The sequence below is a fragment of the Sturnus vulgaris genome, chromosome 5, assembly GCF_052056855.1.
Source record: "Sturnus vulgaris isolate bStuVul1 chromosome 5, bStuVul1.hap1, whole genome shotgun sequence".
Classification (NCBI taxonomy): Eukaryota; Metazoa; Chordata; class Aves; order Passeriformes; family Sturnidae; genus Sturnus; species Sturnus vulgaris.
Window position 1 is genome coordinate 24,072,179 of NC_142247.1, and position 18,747 is coordinate 24,090,925.

General features: G+C 39.7%; 1 protein-coding gene across 4 annotated transcripts; it reads left to right on the forward strand.

The window, feature by feature from the left end:
• The first annotated feature begins 3 nt into the window (after positions 1 to 3).
• Positions 4 to 17,091, forward strand: MRPL42 (mitochondrial ribosomal protein L42). 4 transcript variants are annotated; one of them, XM_088165056.1, is made up of 7 exons: positions 4 to 111; positions 1,085 to 1,136; positions 8,941 to 9,104; positions 10,876 to 10,939; positions 11,870 to 11,954; positions 13,249 to 13,412; positions 14,658 to 17,091. In XM_088165056.1, the coding sequence occupies exons 3-7, from the start codon at positions 9,023 to 9,025 to the stop codon at positions 14,701 to 14,703; spliced, it is 441 nt and encodes a 146-aa protein (XP_088021182.1). In that variant the 5' UTR covers positions 4 to 111; positions 1,085 to 1,136; positions 8,941 to 9,022; the 3' UTR covers positions 14,704 to 17,091. The 4 variants fall into 4 exon arrangements, with proteins under 4 accessions (XP_088021182.1, XP_014744696.2, XP_088021183.1 ...); XM_014889210.2 differs by lacking the exons at positions 4 to 111; positions 1,085 to 1,136 and adding an exon at positions 7,689 to 7,858; XM_088165057.1 differs by lacking the exons at positions 4 to 111; positions 1,085 to 1,136 and adding an exon at positions 7,712 to 8,202.
• Positions 17,092 to 18,747: the final 1,656 nt, after the last annotated feature.

Consider the following 18,747-nt stretch of genomic DNA (forward strand, 5'->3'; position numbering starts at 1 on the left):
CGCCGGGAAATGTAGGATAAAGGGATCGGTGTGTGGGGTCAGCGCCCAGCACGGACCGAACGAAGCCATCGTCAGCGCGAAACGTCTACCCGTCCCTGGCTTTTAGCTTCTGTGAGTGTCCCTAAACCAGTCTCAAAGATATCTTAGAACATCCGTATATGAAAGGCAAGGAGCTACTGATAGAGTCTAGCAAAGGGCCACAAAGGTGATGAGGGGTCTGGTACTTCTCTGTAGCGAGGAGAGACCGAGGGAGCTGGGTCTATTTAGTCTAGAGAATAAAACACTGAGAAGGGATCGCATCAATACATAAAAATATTTCAAAGGTGGGTGTCACGAGAATAGTGCTGGACTCTTTTCAGTGGTGCCCAGCAACAGGACAAAGAGAAATAGCCATCAACTAAAACGCAAGAAGCTCCACCTCAACATGAGGAAGAACTTCTTGATGTTGAAGGTGGCAGAGCACTGGAACACACTTGCCAGGGAAGTTGTGGAGTCTCCTTCTCTGGGGACATTCCAAACCTGCCTGGACATGTTCCTGTGTCACCTGCTCCTGGTGACCCTGCCTTGGCAGGGAGTTTGGAAATAGGATCTTCCAGCCCTAACAATTCTGTGATTCTGTGATCTTTGTCTTAATAATACCTGGTTAGTGGACTTCCTTCTTTCTCAGCAGAAAGAGGAAAATTGTAAACATTGGAATGTAATTACTGCACAAGCATACTAGGACATTACTACAGCTGCATAGTAATAGTAACATTTAAGAATGTGTGCCATTATTTATGGGAAATGAAAGCACAGAAAGATGAACTAATTTCCCGTAAGTTACTCAGCAGTCCAGCAGCACAGCCAGGAATAGAATCCTATGTACATATGATTCTCTGTCCAGTGTTTCCTTCTGGTTTGAAACAGATAGACTCCATGACTCCAGCATTATTTAGATATCAAAGCATCTTCACTGGGCCATACTCTCAAGACAAAAGTAATTGGAAAATGATGTATTTTGTTACAGTGCATGCTGAATTACTTTTCTTTATTTGTTTCTGCCTTCACCCCCCCTTTTTTTTTCTCTTTTTTACATTTCTCACAGAATACTGTCTATTAAAGGACTGGCATACATGGAAGAAGACATGGGCCAAAAGGTGGGTGTAGCTCTGTGGGAGTAAGATGCCACTCAGTTTCTTGAAAGTCTGTGAGATGCAACAACAGAGTGAAGCACTGTTGGCTCAAATAAATGCTCATCAGTGTTGCATTCGGTGACCCCTTTCAAGTATCATAGACCAGGAATCTTGCTTCAGTCAGCAGTTGCAGCAAGTCAATCTGGTTTTTTACATTTTGACAGCTTTTGTTGCACAAGTGGTCTGTCACTTCCTGGGAGTTTTCATTACACCTCTTCTGGCTTCTTTTATGAAAAGGCTTTTGAAGTCTACTTGGTCAGAAGATGGAAGTGAACAAAAATTTTGATTTCTGTTGTCATATCTACAAAGATTTAGACTGTTCCCTTAAGCCATTTTAGCTCCTAGAAGGACTGCTGCAGAGATCCCTGAGTAACCATATTGGGCCAGAAAAGCCATCCAAACTGGCTATGCCAGAATACCAACTGTAGACTGTTAACTGTAGTTCCCATTCCAATGGGCATTCATTCCTACAGCCCAACTCCACCAAGCTCTGCCTCCACAGTGGTTATTCAGTGTGTAGTTTCATTTCAAAGGTGCACTACTTTTTATTTGCATTGCTGCCCTCCTCCTCCACCACACACTGCTGTTCCCTCAGCTCACACCATGGTCTCACCTAAGATGAACTGATCCAAAGCACAAATGGTTCCTGAGTGCACAGTGAGCTGCTGTGACCCACAGGCAGCCACACAACTGTACAGGTGAGGCATGAACAAGGGGGCAGGAACCCATGCCTGAGGGAGGGAGTGTCTATAGTTCCCTGCATTAGGGATAGTGTAAAACCACATACTTGAGGTTAAGTTAGACCAAAGAGATGAGTCAATCTGTTAAAAAGAGGGCTTCTTTCTTCCCTTTCCCATCTCACTCCTTCTATCTTCCTTCCTTAAACACAGCATTTTCCCTGCTGTTCATTCTGCTGAGCTGATGCAGTACACTAACTTGGCAGAAAAACAGCCATTCAGTCTGGTCTTCTGCTGGACTGGTGAATTAGTTTGTCTTACAGTGGGGTCTGGCAAGCCCCAGACAACAAAAGGTAATAGAAGTGGGAGTGAAATTGCACCGTGTAGTATCCATGAGTAATTAATTCAGCACTGGATGCCCCTTAGCCTTTTGGAGAAGCTGCAGGCAGCACTGAAGTCCTGCTCCCTTTCCCTGCCCCTGTATTCCAGATGCACCCTTGCCATTGGTACGTATCTACTGGGGTATAGGGGATTGTTGGGTGGGGGTTTTGGCTAAGTTACCCTTCTGACCAGCTCCCTGAAGCATCAGAGCTAGCACAAGAGAAGCAGCAGGAAACGGAGTGAGATGGTGCAGAGGTAGAGCCACCCCCTCCCGCAGCAGTGACTTGTCCTCTTGGCTGAGCTGATCTTTTCCCACTGCACCACTACGAAGGCCAGGATGGAGAGCACAATCCTCCTCCCACAAATCTGTGATTATCACTTCATTGCTAGGATTACAGTGGTTCCAAGAACAAAGTTAGCCAACCACCTTATTCACCAACAAAGTGTTCTATAATGCTCCTATAGGCAGGAAAGGTAAAGAAGTAATTGCAATTAGGCAACTAATACGCCCAGAACAATTTAATACAGCTGCTGACCATCTTCCTGTGATAGCTTCTGCTGTCATCAAATTACTCACTGGCTGACTAATCTTATTTCCTCCTCCTATCCCTCTTAGCAATCTTATAGAAGTTTCACTGTAATTGCAACTCTCTTTCAAACCCCAAGTTCTTTATTTTTGCATAAAAGCATTTCTATATTTTTGCCAAGTATTGTAGAAATCTGTCCTACAGCAAAAACCAGATGGATGTATGTACACATACAGAATGAACACTCCAAATTTTATATTAAAAATGTTCAGTAAATCCCAGAGTATTTTCACAAGAGTTGCTATGATTTTGATTATTTTTATTGTTTTTTTGTTGGTGGTTTTGATTTTTTTCATTAAGTGGCTGCTTGAACAGAGACATAATATTGTTTCCTTGAACTGTGGTAATCAACAGGAACACAAACTATTTAGGCTGCATATGACTGCTGAGGCGCTTTAGTTTTGTCATCTGTTATTTACAGTTTCAGCTTCCTTCTTACCAGTAACAGGATAGACCAGTGATGAAATGGTGTGAGATATGCTAAAGAATGAAGAGGCCCTGCTGACATAAGCCTTGGTGTTTACTCTGGGTGTTTACAGATTGACTTAAAACATAGAAATCTGTCTACAAAATAACTTGAGAATTAAGACCATAACTAAACTACAGTGTCTCACTAGAAATTTGATTTCTACATTTATAAGATAACCTCATAGAAATTAAGATACAGCATTTCAGGAGCGGAGGCCCATCCATCCCCATTGTTAAGATGTAACCTTTGCAATGAAACACATCCATCCATTCACAAATTCAGGTCCACTTCTAGGTATGATTATGTAGTACCTTGCCAGTTTAAAAGGAAATAAAGGAAACCAAATGCTAGGTATATTCCTAGGAATATTTTGAAACATTGGTTTCTAGGAAAAAAATAAATGTGTATTGCATTCACTTTGCCAATGATCTAGCCTGAATGATTTTCCTAAGTAACAATTTCCTAAATATGCCACTGCAGCAAAAGAGCTAGAACAGCCAGGTCCCAATTTTTCATTTCTCAGAAGGGCTGTGAGTGTGTGTGCAGCTGCTCACATAAAACCCATGCCAGTGCAGATGATATCTCTGATTTATAAATTTATTCTTCTGAAACAGAGCCAACTGACATAGTCCTGCCCTCATCACTACATAGAGTCTGCATAACTGTAGCTCAACCATCTGATCAGTTAAAGCAAGCATTTCCTGGAGGAGTTTGTAATTGACTATTGGAGTAAGAGCAGGTTGATTATTTATCTTCAGTTAGACAGCAACCTAAAAACAAAACTTTCCAGGTTTCCAGAGACATGAAGTCCCAGAGGTCTGGAACTCAGCATTAGTGCCTCCATAATATCTCTACAGGTAATGGAGAGAACAACCTTCCTGTTGAGCCAGCACAGACTGAGAAACTCTCCCCTTTGCTGTCTACAAGCTGCTGAGGCAAGCAAGGGCCTTGGCAGTTATTAATAACCCCATCTCCAGACATGCTGGAAAAGTGTGTAGTCACAGTTCTGAGCTGTCCTTAAGCAATTCCCATCTCCCTTTAGAAAGCTGTAATCTGTCAGAACATGCTGCTAAGAATACACTTGCAGAACATTATGCATTAGGGAGGGGGGTAGACCTCATCTACTATCTCCTAAAAATCTTTTTATAGAAACCACCTAAAAATAGCCTGGAAGCTTAACAGGGTATGTGGTTCAGTTTTTAAAATATAAAAATAAAGTTCTGTGGTACCTTCAATTGCAGCTTTTCAGAACTAAGATTTTAAGTTACAAGATTTACCGTTATGGGGATGTTCTAAAAGTGCACATTTCCAGAACAAAATCCTTACAGAAAAAAGTGTCATTGAAAACAAGCAGTACAGACTGTAGCTTCAAATTAAAGCTTTTGTTGATCTTAACAATCTCGTTAATGAATTAGCTTCTTAGCCATTAACAACTCAATGCCAGCAGCCTATAAAATCCCACCATGGGGAGATTTGTTGGTCACATTCATCAGGAACATTGGAAACTCTACTTTTTCAAACTTGTGTCTGAGGAGAGCACACGTATCTGCAAGTGTGTTTGTGTGCAGTCCTCAGGAAGTACATATAGCACTAAAGAGTAAAAAATTGTCCTTATTAAAGCAAATAAATTGATGTAGGCAACAGTAATGTAGGAGCACCATAGAAGTCTTATATTGTAAACATGACTAATATACTCAAGCATATCAAGTTTTAATAAGATAACTTCTAAAGGGCTAGGGAGGATTTTAATTTTTTTAAGAGTAGCCATCCATATAGAGATGAAAAAAAAGTGTCTTCTACTGGAGAAACAAGCAGGGGAAATTTACAGTGGTCTTCAGCTGTGAAGGGAGTTAGCTTCAAGTTTTCCACTGCACAGCAAAGAATTTTTGTCTCCTGCATGGGTGAACAATACCCTTTTGGGAAAGCAGCTAAGAATCAGAGTTGTCAACCACAGTCATAATCATCCCTGAGTTTAGGCAATCTTTTGAAGAAGCCATGACAATTAATTCATAAGCATCTTCAAAAATTCAGAGAAGACTTAATTTTACTTAGCATTTCCTAGGAAGGAAATCAAGGCCTAATGTGATTGTCAGAGGTTCACACACAAGCATATACAAGTAGCACACATTGCATTTGCATACAGATGTGTCCCACTGCAGCTGACAAGGAGAAAGTCAAGAATCCTGAGAAGTTCCCACGTTGGCACAAACTGCTCCTGGCAAGACTGACTTTGAAATAACTCTGTTTACCCCCACTATGCCTATGGACAAAATACTCCTGAAGCTCACTCTTTAAATGAAGATTCATTCCTTTCTTTTTTTTTCTAGAGTGCACTTGTTTCAGACAGTTTATTACCATTTTATTTTTTCAGCACTGTCCTTGAGTTTAAAATCCTCAAAGTGTTTTATTTGTCCATCAGTAGAATCACTGTCTTGCTTGTATTGGATGATTGCTTGATTGTATAGGATGCTGCCCTCATCCTAGTGCAAGGATTTCCTTGTAGGAATCATGAGTTCCTACACAGCAGAAAATACATAGAACTGTGTTGCTTCTGCTTGGTGCATGAGCCCAGATCAGATGCCTCTGTATTTGCACACAGAAAGTTGCTGGAATGACAAAGTGAGTTTATCTCCACAAATCTGGAGGAGCTCTGTAGTAGAGCCGTGATTTCTCACCTTGGTTGCATCTCTCTAAGTAGTATGTAAAACATTTTGGCCCATCTCTGTCCCCTTTTTCTGTGGTGCAGTGAATCTAATATTGCAGGGAGCCCCAAAATGGATGTCTTCTATCTTCCTCTGTATAGAAAAATACTCAAGAAGAAAGCTTTGTCAGCACTACTGGGAGTGATCAGCTCTTGACTACTGATTTCTGGCTATACTTCTGCTACATTGCTGGAAGTTATCAGTGTAACTACAACTCTGCACCTGCAGACCAAAGTTAAACATCACTGAAACTGTGAAGCTTTCACTGATGACAGCACGAAATTGCAGTACCACAGTCAATGACCAGAAAAGATGCAATCGTTGGAAGATATCTGGAAGAGGTTGCAGCCTTCCAGGAGACACTATCCAAGAGTCTCCAAAAGGGTAACAGTCTGCTGATGTGATTTAGAGGGTTCATGGATGTATAAATGCCAAAAGCGCTGGAGCCATTTCAGACACTTGAGCAGCAGGTCAGACAATTGCTTTTGTGTTTTCTTGTCTTTTATCAATGTTGTCTAAATATAACCTTGTCTTTGAAACACTTTGTGACTCAGTCTATGAAAGAAGTACAGCAAGTAGCCCCAGAGCAGCAGTGTACCTGGGACATTCAGGGGAGTTTTCTGTATGCCTTGAATATTGGAAACATGCAGTTTCTTCTACATAAGATCCACAGGCCTTTCCTGTGGAAGAGTATTACAGGTACTGTGAAGATCTCGCTGGCTGAACAGAGGAAGCTACTGCAGCCACTGTCATTTAACCTGGAAAGCAAGCAGGCTATGCTTGCAAGCTTGTGAAATACCCAATAATATTAGAGATGTCCCTTCGAATTATGGGATTAGAGGGGGTTATTTTGCAGCTAATATAAGACTATGGCATGTTGGCATGTTCCCAGGACCGGCAGGTGCTCTGCTGCCTGTTGCTGGGGCGTTGTGCCTCTCCCTCAGCTGAACAGCTGCTGCCAATGCTGAGGTTTCCTCAGTGCCTCCACGGTGGGTTTGAGCTCCCAAAACCCTCGCAGCACGGGACCGCCAGAGCAAGCAGTGAGTGTTGGACCAAGAGTCCCATGAGGAGCGGCTGAGGGAGCTGGGGGTGTTTAGCCTGGAGGAGGCTCAGGGGGACCACATAATTCTCTACAACTGCCTGAAAAGAGGTTGTAATGAGGTGGGGGTTGGACAGCCTATGGCAGTGCTGTCCACAGTGGCTAATTATTGGCTTGTTCATCAGTTAATGAATCTGGGGTTTTGTGGACAACAGCTCAAGAGGTAGCGGCCTCGAGGCAGGGGAGGTTCAGGTGGGACATCATGAGGAATTCGTCCACAGGAACGACTGTTAAACATTGGAACAGGTTCTCCAGGGAGATGGTGGAGTGACCATCATTGGAGGTGCTCAAGAAATGACCGGACATGACCCTTACTGCAATGGCCTAGGTGTCAAGGTGTAGAGGAGTCAAAGATTGGACTAGACGATCTCAGAGGTTTTTTCCAACCTAACCCGGTGAATCTGTGTTTGTGTGTCCGCTTGCTCCCTTGGCCCGGCCTGGCCTAGCCCTTTCTGCCCCACATTTTTAAGAAGCGGCTCAGAGCTTGTGGCCGGTACCGAAGCAGGGCGTTGGGCGGAAGGGGAGGCGGTGCCGGTGTCCCCTCGCGGGCCGCACTACGAGTCCCGGCGTGCCGCGGGCCGAGCGCCGCCGGAGCCGGAACGAGCGCGGGGCGCCGCTTCCGCCGGCGGGGCTGGTGCGGGGCAGACGGTGCCCGCAGTGCCCGCGGTGCCCGCAGTGCCCGCGGTGCCTGCAGGGGCGAGGCCGGACGGAGGCTCTGCGTGCTTTCGGAGGGGCTGCACCCTGTGCGGCACGCTCAGGCCTTTATAACGGGTACTCTTTTGCTTGCTTTGACGAATTACTGACCTTCTTTTAATGCTGAATATCTTAATTCTAAGCCTCAGGTTTTGTGTTCTCGCGCGTTGCTGGCACACGCGTTGGAGTCTCCGTGCGCTGTCTCAGGGATGGGGCTGTTCCCATTCAAACTGGAGTGGTCCCCGCAGTGGGGCCGGGAATGGGCTGGTGCCTGAGCCCTGTCCTTGGACCGAGATCCGCCGCGTTCCCCGCACCCTTTTCCTTAATGAGCTTCTGAGGGCAAGTTATGAGCAGCTCTGTAGGTGTCGGTGTTCCCCGAACTTCAGCAGCATTGGCACAGATAAAAAGAATGCTGAATTAATGTATGTCGAAATTGGAAAATGCACATTTTTTCTGATGTTCTTACCAACACAAAATATGAAATACTTTTAAAGGATTCTTGGTTTGGTTTTTTTTTAGTATGTATGTCCTTAAACTGTTTCCAGTTATGTTTTTCTAGCTTTCGTTATAAGTCTCTATATAAAGCAATTTTTTTTTCAGTAGGCAATGAAAATGTAAGATGCTTTTCTGCTTCTGCGAAATTTTGGGTGATATTTAAGGTATTCTAAATGGTGTTTCCGAGTTTTTAGGTGTATTGCTTTTGAGATGGATGAAACCAATTAACTGCATTTAGAGTTCTTTATCTAAAGCAAGTGTAGTTTATAAGTACTTCTATTTTTGTACTGGGTGATGATATTTACATTGTGAACAAGAAAAATATATTTCACGAGTAATTTTATGGGGTGTGCAGAAGAAAGGATGAAATTTTAGGTGGGTGAGTGCCAGTAGAAAAGCCTGTGAAAAGGCACAGGCATGAAAGCTTTTTTAAAAATCTTCAAAGATTCCCTCTCGATAAATAAAGTCTTGTGATACTTTTGATTCTTAGGGAGGCAGGTACCATTATCTTAAGTGATAAGGACTTCTAAACAATTGACAATTATGAAGAATTAACAATTGAAGAATTATGTTGCACAAATTTTAGTTTTTCTTAAGATAATCAAGAAATTTGTTAGTCTTTTGTATCATGAATAGTTACAAAACATTGTAACCAAAACTTTCAGGTTTCTTTCAGAGGGTGTTCTGCAGAGAAAAAGTTCTTTGAGTTCCATCTTGTCCAGGACTGGTTTCCTCTCTGCTGTCAGCATGGCTATGTCGCTTAGAACTGCATGGTCCAGCCTCTTTTGGATGCATTCAGTAGCAACTTGTAAGCAGGTCCCACTGCAGAGTAAGTAGTGATGAAATTGTGGAAGTCCTATATTAAAATTTGTTTCTTGAGAACCTCTTTCCTGTACTGTTTAAAGTAATGGAAGCATGGAAGTGATTTTTCTGTTTGAACAGAATCAAGTCTGTTAGTCTGTGCTGTATTCTAATAGTAATTTAAAGGACATCTTTATTTTTTTTTTTTTGTGCTTTTAAAACCTTCATGGTCCAAACAGGTTGCTCCCCAAATTTATTGATTAACTTGTAAATACTACCCTTCTTACCACATTATCACTGAAGATTTAAATTTATTTTTTCAGACTTAGAAAAGTGCTGAGAAAAGGCTGCAGTAAAATCTCATTACTTAACGTAAACAGAGAGCAAGTAGAAAGAGACAATACTATTTCTTAGATTTTTGTCCGTGTTTTAGATGTCAATAGAAAGACATAAGGAAGATAAGGTGGTAGAAAAGACAGTAATGGAGAAAATAGAATAGACATGTTACATTTTAGAGGTAAGTGGGTAAGGAAGGGAAAGAAATTTTAGGAAGAAATACAAACTAGTTTCAGTTTACCAGAACTCAACTGCTTAATAACTAATAATAGTTTAGTTAGAAGAACTGAAGAGTGGAAATGCTAACAGTAATTCTGAATTTAAGAATTTGCATCTAAAATATTTCTGAGAGGAAAATACCTATACGAAAGTGTCTTCTTGGTTTTTTTCAGCCTTCACAGTCTTGACACAATGAATGCTCTCCCCCTCTGCCAGGAGCAGCCATGAAGAATCCTATTTGTATTAAAAGACAGTCTAAATAAAATAATGTCAGATAAAATTGAAACCTTTTTATGACTTAACAGAAAGCTCAGAACATGTAAAGACTTGTTTCTTGTGATCATAATTCTGTTCTAAAAGCGTAGTTGTTAATAAAGCTTCAGTGGACACAGAAACTTCCATGTGGATTAGTGTCAGGTTCCAGCAATAAAGGAAGGGGGTTCTCGGTGGAAGTCAACTCCAGGCACATCCCAGGCCCTCCTTAGGCATGCATACCTGCCTTGTTGTGGAAAGCAATGCCTGCAGGATATTCCTGTGTGAGGGGCTATTGAATACCTTATATTAGGCTTGTGTTTGGACTCTATGATCTTAAAAGTCTTTTCCAACTTAAATTATTCTATGAGTCTATAAAAAGAATGGGAATCAAAGCATGGGGAGGGGCATTTGAGTAGTCTGTGGTCCAAGCTCCTGCTCAAAGCAAGGTCAGCTCTGCAGTCACGTCAGATGCTCAGGGTTTGAAATCTCTAAGGACAGAGAACTCACAAGCCTGCCTGGGTCTCAATCCCCTTAGTTGGCTGCCCTAATGAGGAAAACATTTCTCTTCATATCCAGTCAGAGCCCCTCTTTTTGATTTTTATAATAAATATTGCTATGAATGAAATTATAATCTTCCCTCTAAGTCATAAGGTAATGGTCTTTACATGTATAAAGGATATTTCCTAATGGTGAATTCTATAGGTATTTCTTTCATATAGTGATTTTACTCAGGAAAACAATAAAACTAGGAAGGTAAGTATAGGTCATAGCTGCCTGCATACTGTGTTTTTTTGATTGCACTGCTAGAAAGCTGTGAACTAAAATGAACGTCTATTTAGACAGTATTTGGGTTTTGTTAATCTAAAACTGAATATGATTATAACCCTTGATTAAGACTTGAAACAGAATGAAAATTGAAAGTGTAAACATCCTTAATTGGGCACAGCTCTGCTTGTTTCTGTATCAGAGTTCTTGGGTTTTTATTGCAGATAGAGCTGTGTATCGTGCTTGCCATAAATCTACATACTCAGTTCTCCCTGAAGACTACAACTGGTATGTAAATGTGCTTTGATGTGTGGCCTTTTCATGTAATGTTTATTCCAGGGTTACTCTCTCTCTCTGTCGTCAGGTCGTCATGTAATAGTATCAAATACATCTATTGCCAATATGAGATATATGTAATAATTTTAGCTAAAGGACTGTCTCTGATAGTAATGATTGTGAAGTTAATGTTTCAGTTAATGTTTTAATGTGTGATGAAAAGTCATGCAGCACTTGTTCCAAACGTGTCGATGACCCCCAGTACCCCTGCAGTTTTGTTTGTGGAAGAGCAAAATTAGCTTAGAGTAGTCATTTCCATTGATGCTTGTTAAGACAAAGACCAGGTATTTTTGTGCTGCTGCATGGGAAACCTATGTAGAAATGGGAAAAGATGATGCAAATAAAGTGAGAAACACAATTCATGCCATCCACAGTTTTAGGAAGCATAACGTGTCATGGAAAGGGGAATGAAGGTGAGAAAAGTTATATTCTCACAATGAAACTCTCAGTACGACTTCTTGTTCAGCATTTTTTACGTAATAAAAAGTTTGGAACCCCAAACTTTGCTTTGTTTCCTGCTATTTCATTTCAGGTGCCATACATCTTATAAAGGCATGTTGTCCTAGAGATCATTATCCCCACCTGTTTGTAGTTTTATATGCAACTCCTTAAGTATTTAAGATTTTTTTTTTTCCAACTCATATTTCCAGCTATTTCAATAATTTATGTTAGCCCTTTTTTCCTCTCCATCAAAAAAGAAAAAGGAAGATGACTGAGAAAACAAAAAATTGGAGGTTTGGATCAAATATTTAGGACCTCCACTTTATAGAAGATTATTAAGGATTCGTAAATGCAGAGTCAAATCCAGTTTTCTTTGGGGCTTGGGCATTTGAGTTTTTCAGTGCTTTTGAAATTTATGAGTTTTTTGGGGTTTTTTTATAGCAAAGTGGAACTTGCAGTGACATCCGATTTGAAGACAATTGTCTGCTACCACCCTTCGCTTGAGATTCCATACGAGCATACAAAAGTATGTCCAAGTGTGCACATTTATATTTCTTACTCTTGTAAAGGCATTTAGTAGTCACTAGATTTGAGTCTTTAGAGCATCTTTTTAATGAGAAACACTTTTTAGTATGTGATCAGCACATCTGTGAAGTAAATGACTGATGAATATAGCTGCTTCCAAGGAGGAATTTACTCTTAGTTGAATTGAGGGAAGGTTGTAGAGTGAGAAAAGCTCAGATATCACAGCATACAGTAGCTCTAATAGAGTTAAACAAGGCACTAAAACACTTGTGCACTGCAGAGAAAATAGTGTCTGTCTATGTGGGTACTACTCAGAGAGGATTATTGGAATGCAGGTTATGGCTCACATGTCCTACTGGGCAAGAGAATACAAAGAAATACTGCTGCTACTATTTTCAACTCAAACTTTAAATTCCATTCAGCATTGAGTTCATAAAAGCCACAAAGAACTTTAAATATTGATTTTAATCTATCAGTACTACTTTCAGTGTGTTCTTTACATTGATGAAACTAAATCTAGTGTGTTTAACACCCAGATAAATTTTTCTAGTGTACACCTTTTGTTTAAATTTCCAGTTCTCATGTGCTAGTAAAATACTGCAGCTGGCAGCTGTGTTGCTGAAGTAGCCAATGTAAAAATTCTCCATTGAATCCAAATCATTTTAGCGCTTTTCACCTGCAAATTAGCAAATTACATAGCAGTTTTTTAAATCTGTCAGTTACACGTACCTCAAGAAAAACAGGTGAAAAAGCTAAAACAAGAAAAAATATTTGTAATAGTGGTAGTAGTTACGTTTCCAATTGTAAACAAACAACTTGGTCTTAGCTGTTGCATAAAAAATTAAGAAATTACATTCTTCTCAAAGGCACGTGTCCTCTGAAAGATTTTTAGCAATGATGATGGTTGCTATGAATAGAATTCTGACTGGGAATAGTGTGGATACTTTTGTGTTAGTAGAACTGAAGCTGATAATTCAGCTAGTGAATCCTAAGATTGAGATCTGCAATAATGACTACAAGAATGCTGGTTTTAGGGGTAGAGTCATCAGATGTAGCACCTAGGTTAAATAGATGTGTCTAGACATTTGCTCCACAGTGTTGTGGTTTCATTCGGGGTGGGAAGGTGGGGACAATCAACAGCCAGTGCAATTGCAGGTATTTTTCCTGTGGTTTTTTTTATTTCAGCTGTTAGATAGCATTACAGATTACTCTTATGTAGCTTGGCTTTTTAACGTTCTCAGTTAAATGAAACAAGGAGAACAAGGACATAAATATATACATTACTGTTTTGCTAGCCCATACCACGGCCAGATCCAGTGAATAATAAAGAAGAAAACCTCGATCAGGTTTTAAAATCCAGATTGAATGAAAAAGAGCTAAAGAACAATAAAGGTCCTACAATTGAAGAGCTCAGCAAAATGTTTTACACAACAAAACATCGCTGGTATCCTGTGGGACAGTAAGTGTTTTCAATTTGTTTTTCCTTTTGGAAGTAACAGGCATAATTTAATGACCGGATTGAACCTCGGATGAGTCATGTCACGTGAGATACCTCTGGCATTTGGGCTACTACATAAAATTTTCTATGCAGTGTAGGGTAGATGTATTTATTACTGTGTTTAATTAGGGGCTTTTTTAACATTGCTCTTTTGATAGACTTTGCCACTTTTTTTTGGTAAAATATGTGACAGTGTAGACATGTCTCCTACATCCAGTTAGCTACTGCTTCGAGTCATCAAAGTTCCATAGCAGAATCTAGTTTGTAAAATACCCTCAATGAACATAACCAAATACAGCTTGGAGATATGCATTGCCTATTCCTTAGCAACCTCAATGGGATGATTCTCAGACTTGAGAGTAGTAGAGGTTTTTCATTTGGAATGGTAAAAAGTTCTCTTTAGTGTACCTTGTATTCAGAAGTCAAGGAGGAGGAGAGGTGCACATATACATGAGTGAGCTTAAAGAGGAACTCTGGACATTCAGGTATACTAATGTAAACAAGCAGCATTCTGATGTGGTACTCCCTTCTACTCCATGTTATGCTATCTTTCAATAACTGCTAATTTTATAGCTATGGAGAAATAATACAGGCAAATTTTGTTGATGTTGTCCACAGAAAACTTTTTAATTAATGTGCTTTGGGAGTAGATACAAGGAACGGGACAGTAGGACTTTTATGATCAAAGGGTCATAAAGGGTCACTGTGATGAAGATCAGACAGGATCTGCCTTGTTTAGCATGCATAATTAAGAGGAAAGTATGGATAATTTTTTGTTCTGAAGAATTTGTGTTTTTTAGTTTTTCTGCAAAATATTACACTATTTAACATACAGTCTGACACAGCTAGCTCCTTTAAACATCTTTGTTCTATAGCAATCATTTTAGCCAAAGGCAAGGCTAACCATGTAATAAAATTAACTTCACACAAAGGATTAAGAATAAACAGCAGCCTTTGTGCCTATTCAGCTGTAGAACTGATTGGATTATTGCGTGCTTGTAGCAGATGTAGCAATAGAAATGAGTAGCATTATGTAACTCCACAAACAACAGAGATGACATCTAATGAGTGGTGATGGATTGTTCTCATGTATCTTGTATTTCACTTCCTTGTGTAACCTCAGATCACTCACTGGGGGCACAAATACCATAAAAATAAAGGCTGTCCAGAGCTCGCACTCACTGCAATCTTTTTTTTTTCTTTTAGGTATCATAGAAGACGCAAGAATCCTAATCCTCCTAAAGACCGATAATGAAGATAACCTTGTTCATCAGGACTTTGCTGTTAATTTTGATTGGAAATAAAAGTTACAGAAAGTGACATGTTTGGCTGTAACAGAACATGCTTAACTTGATTTGACTGTTATTTTCTACTAAAAACAACAAAATGGCACTGACAAAACAGGGAGTCAGTGAAGGCAGTTGTGCATTCCTGGTCAGCAAATGGACTAGTCTTAGAACAGGATGTAACAGGGATAGAGTGCTCTAACTAAATTCAAGAGGTCAGAGGCTCATCATTGGTCAAGTGAATCCATACAGGTCTTGTGTCAAAATGGGAAGTCTAGAAATGGATGTGTTAGGGTTGGTGGTTTTGAGTGGGATGTTTTGTTTTTTTTCCTTTTAGGAATCTAGTAACAGCAGGTGAGCTTGAATACTGAAGTATTAATGAAGTAGTATTTATGAAAAATATTATATGAGGTATTTGTGAAAACTAATAGTTTTCCTTCTTCTGTTATGCTTGCAAGATGTCTGGTTCCATGTTTAATTATACATCAGCCAAGTGATTGTATTTAAGCCTATGGTTATGTCTGGAGAACTGGCCAACTTGGTTAATTTTTAGCATCCCAGACACAGTAACTTGCCTTTCTAAATCATCCAACATTCTCAAATATCTGAGAGCTACTGTGTGCATTCATGGTTCATGTGGGGTTTTTTTGTTTATATAATCCCACCCCAACTGCCACTCAGTGAGAATGCTGTGTTCATATATAAGTTGGAATAGCTGTATCACAATAGAAATCGTTTACATCAGCAAGGTAGTCACTGCTCTTTGTTGCGTACCAAGGAGGAAGCATTGACCCTTTATTACGTAAAATGCTTTAAATCAAAACAGCTTCATTGCTTTAGCATTTTGTGGTGCAAAAATGTTCTTCTTCTTGTAATAGCCTATGTCATGTAGCAAGTTTTTCCTTCAGGAAAAGGAAAAAAACCTTTGTTCCAGTCTACAGTTTTAGGCATCAGCCCTCTGATAGAAAGGGCTAGCTTGGAACATTGTGCTGATGCAGATATCCCAGTGACTTCATAAAGTCTTCTTAGTAGATTCTTCTAAATAATCAGAAAATAATTATCTCATATACATCATATATTTTTATTGCATTTCCCTTCCAAAGCAATTTGGATAACCTAAGGAAGGGTTTTGTTTCTTCTGTTAGTCTAGTGTCATTTTGCCAGTGTGCGTTTTCTACAGATTTTGCTAGAAGTTGAGTACCGCTCGTCTTCTCAGTTGAGAAGTTGAGAGAAACTGCTGGTTTCTAAAGATACTACCTTTTTTCCCTTGAACATCCTTTATTGGTGAAAAAGCAAAGGTAGATGTGTGTAAAAAGACTGTCTTTAAATACTTGTGGAAATTTTTAAAGCAAACTAGTGCCAGTGCATTTTTAACTCTGAATGCTGGGTAGCTGATAATGGTTTATCATGGCAGAGCATGAAATCGTTTTGCTCCTTCACTCTGTTGAGCTTATGAGATATCAGAGTCCATGGTCAAGCCACCATCACCCAAGTGATTTTGTCTCCCTGTAATGGTGTGTGGCTTATATAATAAGTCTGCTGTTGTGAAGTAATGTCTATGGGGTCTCTGGAAAGGATGGCTGCTTAACTCTAAGTTCAATTGCATGAACATAATTGTGTCTTTTTCTGCCTGGACTATAACTTTTAAAATAGTCCAGGCAGAAATTACTACGAATTAAATTTGTAGTAATTTGTAGTACAACAAATTTTGATATTTTCATCAGTTTGTGGTGCCTGGTAAGGACTCTGGTGTGTAAGTAAGCTTACATCTTGTGTAGTGTCTTGTTATGTTCCAGTGCATAAAATTGAATGCCCTTTATTTGTGGAAAGCTGAGACGTAATTTGTCTCCATTTGACTTCACTCCAGTGTAAGAAGAGATATCCTTGGACTAATTTAAAATTATAATTATTTCCCCCCATTCTTTTTCTCATATTTTGCTTACTGCTGCCTAATGCTGCTAAGAATTTTTGCTTTGTGGAAACCTTCTGTTATGACAGTTGTCTTTTCTTGCCTGTCAAACCCTGTTTGTGATCAAACATCCACTATCACTGTAGAAATACTTGATTTCACAATGTTTCCCAAACACTTTTGGATACTTTTCAGGCATTTTGAGAGCTAAAAATCTATTATGTGTCTTTAAAGTACTTCTTCTTCTGCCCAGTGGCTGGAAACTGTCTAAAATACATGTTCACTACATATACCCTGTGCCCTTTTGTTATTAATTCGTAACAGTGATGTTTTAAAACCTTTCCCTGCATTGCGCTGCTGCCTTCAATCTTACTGTATTTTCTTTTACTAAATCTTTTTCCTGGGTTACCCGAGGTATGACACAATTAAAATACTACTCTCACAATCTGAAGCTCTCAGTTTTCTAGTCTCAAACTGTCATTGTTTCTCTTCACTTGAAAACTTAGAATTCAGAATTCATCCATTTGATTATTGTTCTGATTCTATGCAAAAAAAACAAACAGAAAAAAAAATTTTTGAAAGTTACTTTTGGATTTCTGTTTTCTGTTGCCCTTGTTCTTTATTATTGAGAACTTAAGTTGCATAAAATTCACAATATTAAGTCTGTTCTGGCACTTTGTTTGGGCACTCAGCCACTTGCTTTATATCTAGTAGATATTGAGTGTTCCAGAGCGTCTTAGGCTCGTTGCTGTATATAGTAGACAGCTGGGGATATCTTACTGAGGGATTTTTGTTTTTTAAATGTCTCACTGAAGTCTCCTCAGCTTTGCTTGTACTGCATGCCATTAGAAAACTCTGTTTCCATCATGTATTAAAAATGTTGCCTTTAATTCACAGAATCACAGAATTGTTAAGTTTGGAAGGGACCTCTCTAGATCATATTGTGCTTCTGCTAAGGCAGGGTCACCTGCAGGAGGTGACAAGAGCACAGCCAGGTGCATTTGGAATTTCTGCAGCGAAAACTCCACAACCTCCTTGGGCAGCCTGTTCCAGTGCTCCCGAACAGGAATTCGGACCATTTAAATCGCAGCTCAATTAACCTTGGTGCCTTAAAGAAAAGAATTCTCTTCCCTCCTCTAATTATCCCCAGATTAAAACAAAAGGGATGCTTTTGAGGCGGGTTTTTCCCTTGGCTGTGCGCCGCGGGAGCTGCCGTGCAGGCTGTGCATGGCACCACCGGGAGGCAGCACCGCACAGGGCCGGACCTGTCATGTCCAAATTCTGCCGTACCACAATAAATCCTTGTGGCAGGTCGTTATAAGTCACAGCACCGACTGCTTGTTAAAGGTACCATTTCTTAGTTACTCCAGTCTTTATGAATTTTAGCATCTTCTCTGCTGTAGTTTCTCACATGCTCATTCTGTCCTCAAAGCCAATACAAAGTTATGAAACGGAGAGATCAAATAGATGTAGACTGCCTTCCTCATCTGTAATAGATGATGTATATTTTGTTTTAATGCTGCAATAACAAAATTGACCTAGAGCAAACCCACTAGTCACCGTTATAAAGGAAAAAATTGTGTACGTACAATACATAAAAGTTGGGGTTATCGCCAAGATTGAGACAGATACTAATTAGACATCTAAATCTGAGTTAATCTTCACAGGCTCCCCTTGTGGTCAGTCGGCACAGAAAAAGTACATGCACAAGACAACTGATCTTATTTTAACATTTTATTGTCTAGAATATGTCACCCAGCTGTTCTCGGGAGATGCATTTTCCTTTTCTGTGAAGGGAGGATGAATATGAGATTCAGATATCTGTATTGTTGTTTTTTGTTTTTTTGTTTTTTTTAATTTAGAAGCACATCTGTGCAAAATACTCTTAAAATTCAGATAAAAGCATTTTTGGTGTTTCTGCTAGCCTTTGATAGTATGTAGTGTGTATATAAGAGCTCTTGGTTTTCTATATAGAGTAATTCACACACATTTAATTTGTAAATGTACACTGTGTGGGGGATTTTAATCTCACGTTTTTGTATTTAATCGACTCTCTAATGCTAAAAATAATAAGCTGTTTGGAGAAATAAGATAGTTACTT

Excerpts from the sequence above, each read along its gene's own strand:
- MRPL42 (XM_088165057.1), top strand. The coding sequence starts at position 7,901 with ATGCTGAATATCTTAATTCTAAGCCTCAGGTTTTGTGTTCTCGCGCGT. Across the intron at positions 9,105-10,875 it reads TAAGCAGGTCCCACTGCAGA|ATAGAGCTGTGTATCGTGCT; the intron begins GTAAGTAGTGAT and ends TTTTTATTGCAG. Across the intron at positions 13,413-14,657 it reads CGCTGGTATCCTGTGGGACA|GTATCATAGAAGACGCAAGA; the intron begins GTAAGTGTTTTC and ends TTTTTCTTTTAG.